The 6,290-nt window shown below is 35.5% G+C and overlaps 1 protein-coding gene across 2 annotated transcripts; it reads right to left on the bottom strand.

The window, feature by feature from the left end:
* Nucleotides 1-285: 285 nt before the first annotated feature.
* Nucleotides 286-2,406, bottom strand: LOC145000381 (alcohol dehydrogenase 2-like). Of its 2 annotated transcripts, XM_078959593.1 has the most exons (10): nt 2,374-2,406; nt 2,228-2,284; nt 2,005-2,141; nt 1,873-1,919; nt 1,468-1,793; nt 1,301-1,383; nt 1,138-1,213; nt 892-1,049; nt 640-801; nt 286-551 (listed from the first exon to the last, which is right to left on the bottom strand). In XM_078959593.1, the coding sequence occupies exons 2-10, from the start codon at nt 2,259-2,261 to the stop codon at nt 435-437; spliced, it is 1,140 nt and encodes a 379-aa protein (XP_078815719.1). In that variant the 5' UTR covers nt 2,262-2,284; nt 2,374-2,406; the 3' UTR covers nt 286-434. The 2 variants fall into 2 exon arrangements, with proteins under 2 accessions (XP_078815719.1, XP_078815718.1); XM_078959592.1 differs by lacking the exon at nt 2,374-2,406 and having other exon boundaries at nt 2,228-2,366.
* Nucleotides 2,407-6,290: the final 3,884 nt, after the last annotated feature.

Genomic DNA, 6,290 nt, shown 5'->3' on the forward strand with positions numbered 1-6,290 from the left:
TATTCTTATCCAATCCACGATGTTACATTAAGAGAGGTGATCATATACTAAAATATTAGATGGGAAAGCGTAGAAATCGTAATTATATACATATGGAGCTTAAGGTGACAATAAAACATCAAACCAAGGTGAGTTGCATGTTCGATTTTGCAGAATCTATGATATACATGAATGCTAAATGTTCAAGGTCTGCATAGTATCGTATCATGAACCGTTTAACATCCAAGTTCTATTAAATCGGTAAGAGGATTAAACTTTAAAACAAAAAAGCTATCTACTGCAGTATGATGAGAAAATTGGGATTTCATTACCAATACATTCATACATAATAAGATTAAAGAAGGCACTCGATGTGTTATCTATAATAAGATCAAAGAAGACTCGTCATATGTTATGAACCACAATACAACATTCTGAAAAACTTTCCCTTCCATTTATTCTCCCATCCGAATTATACATCGAAGACCTTCACCTTTAAGCATCAAATCAAAAGCCTTATTGATCTCAGAAAAAGGCACTTCATGTGTTATGAACTTCTCCAACTCAAGTTCCTGCACAAAATCATATCAACCAAACACTAGTTAGATTTCAATTCATCATTCTATTATAATTCAACTTTGAAGCTATAAAACGGGTTACCTTATTCATATACTTTTCAACCACAGAAGGAATATCTGATCGAGGTTTATAGTTTCCAAAAAAGGTTCCCTTCAGAGTCCTTTCGTTCAACAGATTCAATGGACTTGTCTTGAAAACAGCATCTTTATGTGGAACACCCACAAGAACAGCAACACCCCAACCCTGTAAAATTTTCAATGTTTGTTATTGTGTAATTAAACATGAATCATTAATTCATTATATGAGTGAGAGATGAATTGATTAAATTCATACATCATGAACACATTCGAAGGCAGATATCATAGCATCAATATGACCCGTGCATTCAACACTCCTGTCAACTCCTCCATTTGTCATCTCTGCAATCACTTCTTGTACTGGTTTCGTGTGATCTTTTGGGTTCACAAACTCTGTCACCCCAAATTTCTTTGCTGTTGAAGCCAAAAAAATTTACATTAGATTCATCAATCATATCATATGTCTAGTTTTTATTTACAATTTCATGCAGCAAAATCTTACCAAGCTCAAATCTGTTGGCATTGAGATCAACTCCAATGATCCTTGAAGCCCCTGAAATTCTTGCACCTTCAGCAGCCTGATCACAAACAAGAATCATTAGCTTTTTATTTTTTGGCCATGAATGAGCCTTTTTTGAGAAAGTTAAAAGTTCCATAAAACTCACAGCAAGCCCCACAGCTCCTAATCCAAAAATGGCGACTGATGAGCCTTTTTTAGGTTTTGCAACGTTAAGAGTAGCACCAAGACCTGAAGACACGAAGATTATTTAGGTTAAGAAAATACCCATTAGAATTGTAATCGGAGAATGTTGATTATAATTTGTTTTTCTACCTGTTGAGATCCCACAACTGAGGACACAGACTTTGTCAAGAGGAGCAAGAGGGTTGATTTTGGCAAGACAGCCGACATGAACGACTGTGTATTCACTGAAAGTTGAAGTTCCGACGAAATGGAAAATGGGTTTTCCGTTTATGGAAAATCGAGATTTTTGATCGTGAATCATGACTCCTCTATCGGTGTTGATTCTCAAAAGGTCACACATGTTGCTCTCTTCCGACTTACAGTGAGCACATTCTTTGCATTCTCCGGTGAAAACAGGGAGAACATGATCTCCGGGCTGAAGATCAGTCACTCCTTCCCCAACACTCTCCACGACCCTGTTCACGTCACTTAAATTGATCAGATTTTTTATCCGATTACAAACCCTTTTCTATTTAATACAAGAATAAAACTTACCCTCCAGCTTCATGTCCTAAAATTCGGGGAAACACGGGATTCTGACCCTGAAAAGTTCATAGGAAGGAAACGAAGATTCAGGATTTGAGTTTTTGACAGAGATTTAAGTAAAAGGGCCAGTAGATTGGTTACCTTGGCTTCCCAAAAGTAAACATCGGTGTGGCACAGGGAGGTGAACAGGATTTTGATTCGAACTTCCATTTTTTCGGGTGGCGCCACCTCCACTTCTTCAATCACTAGTGGCTTTCCGGCTTCCCATGCTACCGCCGCTGTCACATTTACACTCATCATCAAGCACCGTACCAAACTTTTTCTTCTTGATAGGGAAATCACAAAAGAAAAATGAAATGCTTACCTTTGCATCGAATCACCTGGTTAGTGCTCGACATTTAATCTTCTTGTTATCTGATCGCTGAAACAGAGAATTAAGTTTGCTAATTGCTTGATATGAAGGAATAATCTGAAAATTTGTGTATTTATAGGTCGAGGGAGTGAATATACCAAAACTGTAAACCGACCACCAGGTTTTGATTTGCCGGGTTTCCATCGATCAAGACGTTGACAAGTTAAAACCACCGTTTAACGAAAACAAGAAACCATAAAGCGCCACTGATGCGTGGTTTTCTTCTAAACAATACATAAATTGGGTCCACAGATATGTCTAAAAGTCAAAAAGACCCCAACAAAAGGAGGTTAAAACTTTGGCAAATTACACCATGAGGTTTTGGATAATTTGTTTGTTTGATCTTAATTTTTTTAACTCGTACTTATTATTCAGTTTTTCTTTAAGTTTATACCTAACATATCTTAATATATTTACTTTTTACAATTTTATTAATATTTTTAGTTACTACTTCAATTATCAAAACAACAACCTTATCTAACATCATCATCTCATCTTCCTTATTCAATGACCTAACCACCACCCCAGTGTTGTCATCACCAGCTACTACTAACAACCACGGATCACCACTTGCATCAAATCAAAATAAATCATGAAATCAAACAAATCAAAACCAAAACCTAAACTCAAAGCTAAAAACCCAATCAAAATAAAATAAAAATCATAACTCAAAACTAAAAATCGTACCTTATAATCAAATCAGAAGAATGAATGCAAGTTGTGGAAGATACAATTATACAATATTTCATTATTATTAACTTTGAAATAATAATTTTATACTAATTAGATATTAAACGTTGTATATGTTTTGAACATATGATAAGGTAGACACATATATACAAGTGCTATCTTATCATTAAATGTTATTCAACATGTTATTCATTTAAACATTTTTTCATGATTTTCCTTTCTTTTTGCTGATAAATAATAATATTCTTCTTCACAGACTTTCCAAGAAGTAGACCAGTCAATGGGGCGGGTTTGAAACGAATCATCATTGATCCAAACATTTTTAAAAAATTTAAAAATATGACCCGCCCCACTCCAATAATAACCCTCACGATTTTGAATAATCGAATTCATATCCGTATCTACCGAATCAACGAATATCTAACCCATTAACCCGACCATTTTATAATATTAAATTTCACAATTTTGATGCATGTCACGAAGTAATATTTATCAAAAAATATAAAATATCTACGTAAACAAATATACATTACTTAATACTCAAAATCCAATACAATAAAATTTTCATTTTATTTAGACATAGACTTACATACTTTTTTGTTATATATATATATATATATATATATATATATATATATATATATATATATATATATATATATATATATATATATATATATATATATATATATATATGAGACGGATTATAAGTGGAGGGAATCGATAATGATCCATATCCAACCCATTTAATAAAAGGGTAAATGGGTATGGGTTGTAAACCGATAAACGAATCAAAAATTACAATCAAAACCCGTAAAGTTCTTACATGTTTGGAGCGAATCAGGGTTAAAACCCGCTCCATGGACAGATCTACCAAAAAGTTAAGAGGTAGAGTAAAATGAAAACGAGTCGAATGAGAGAAATGGTCATGGAATGAAGGTTTGAATTAGAAGATATATGTTTCAATACTCATATTGAACATGATCTTAGTAGAATTATTGATAAATCCAATGCAATGATTGATTATGGTAAGTGGTATATAATTTTGGTGGATCCTAGTGAACTTTTGGCGAGCATTGAAGGACATATTGGTAAAGTAAAGGTTTTATTATGTTTTTCACCCCTGATAGATATAAAATGACCTTATTGCCATTATATATATATATATATATATATATATATATATATATATATATATATATATATATATATATATATATATATATGTTTTTAGAATTGTTTTCATTACATTTTAACTATTTATAAGTTATAGAAAAAGTAAAAAAGGGGTATATCCCACCCCCACCCTATACTGCTATACATACATCTTCTTCGTCTCTTCCCTCGTTTGATTTTATTCTCATCGGAGCTCCACCACCAAAAAAAAATATGTTGCCCATCCGATAGCCCATCACTACCCCTTTGCCACCCATAATATGGGCATCCATTTCTCTCATGAAATACACTTCTCTGCAGATCGCCACCATTACCATTGACTACCCACGGATGCTCAAATCTACAAACAAATGTAGGATTTTTCGTCTCATACTGGAATATGATATGTCTCCTGTTGAAATCGATTCAATCCACAACTGTGGTTGCTGGCCAACCTGACCCGTCTTGTGGGTTCTCACCCATAAATACAAACCCTCTTGTAACGACCTAAAAATTTAGGGTAAAAGTTTCATTTTCATTTTAATCAAAACACCGATACCATTTAACCCAAACATTTCTACTTTAAAAATATTTATCAGAGTTCATCCCAAAATCTCACATTGTGGAAAACACATGTGTGTGCGCTACGATCCAAGCGGGCCCTTCCTTTCCAAAATGATGATACCTGAAATCATAAACAAAATTTTAAGCACGAAGCTTAGTGAGTTCTCCAGAGCATACCTCACACAATCCACATAATCACATAATCCATATTAGCTATATAAGCTACATAACCATATAAGCTATGCTTACAACATATAGGGATGCCATGGAAGCACTCCAAGGTCTTACACCTAGTGTTACTGGAACCGCCATGTTGTCTTAACTACCTTCCATGGGAACCCCCACATGGTCTTCCTGCCATGGGAACCACCACATGGTCTTTATTACCAAGAAATTTCATGCAAGCTAAACATGCAAATATACTAGCATGCCATGGAAACCTTCTGAAGTCTTACACCAATGCCATGGGAACCCCCCACATGGTCTCAATCTACTACCACGGGAACCCCTGGGGTCTTCCATGCAAGAGTCATACCAACATGATGCATAATCAATTAACAATCCATGTATCATAAAATGTGTCGGTCTTGGTGCCTTAGATCCATTGGTATGCTGAGAAGACTCACCTCGAATGCAGAATCTTCCCGAATGAAATCTTTAGTTGTTGCCCCGCCAGCTTCCCGAGCCGCCACTTCTAATCAATATACACAATTAGCAATTGGGTTCCATACTATAACCCTCAATCTATACATGGGGTAAAATAACCATTCTACCCCTGGCCCAATATGATCCAAAATTAAGGCCCAAACCCAAACAAAAACCTAACACTATAAGGTCAATAATCCATCAATGGGCATAACTCGAGAAGACCCAATACCAAAAAGGCCTAAGATGCTGAATGGTCAACCCTAGTCAAATCGTGGTCAAAGTCAACAGTCAACAGTCAAGGTCAACAGTCCATGTTGACCCAACTTGTCGAGTGCATCTAGCAACTCATCGAGTTCCTTTAGTTGTTCAGAAAACCTGGGAAAAACATAACCAAATCGTCGAGTTATCTTACCAACTCGTCGAGTTCACTTGGTATACCGAAAACGGAATACCCAATCTAATTCGTCGAGTTACCAGGGAAACTCGTCGAGTTTTCCCCCTGTGTTAACATATTGAGCCCTTTTAGTCGAATCTAAAGCCCCAAACTACATATCCAGTCCCTTAGGACCGAAATATCACATAAAGTTGCTAACTTTACGTGCATGTAAGGCCTCAAGAGGCTAAAACACTAAAATTAAGCTTAATAGAAGGTTTAGGGCATGAAGGATGGCTAAATCTTGATAAAGCTTGAATCTTTGGGCCCAAGGAGGTCTAAGGTGTCTAGATCAGAAGTCACAACTTCAAATCATGCTCGACTCCAAAAATGGTTCCAAATTGGGCTAAAAATGCACTAAACTTCCATGGGAGAAGATCTAAGAAACAATAAGTTAAGGTAAAGACTTTTTACCTCAAAATGTTGCTAACACAGGGTAGATGTCGGATCTATATCCCCCTCCTCACTTAAATCTCTTCAATCTTCAAGTTTCCTTCCAAAGAGCACAAGATTCAATTTCCAAAG

Source organism: Lactuca saligna, chromosome 6 (genome assembly GCF_052625555.1).
Source record: "Lactuca saligna cultivar CGN05327 chromosome 6, ASM5262555v1, whole genome shotgun sequence".
NCBI lineage: Eukaryota > Viridiplantae > Streptophyta > Magnoliopsida > Asterales > Asteraceae > Lactuca > Lactuca saligna.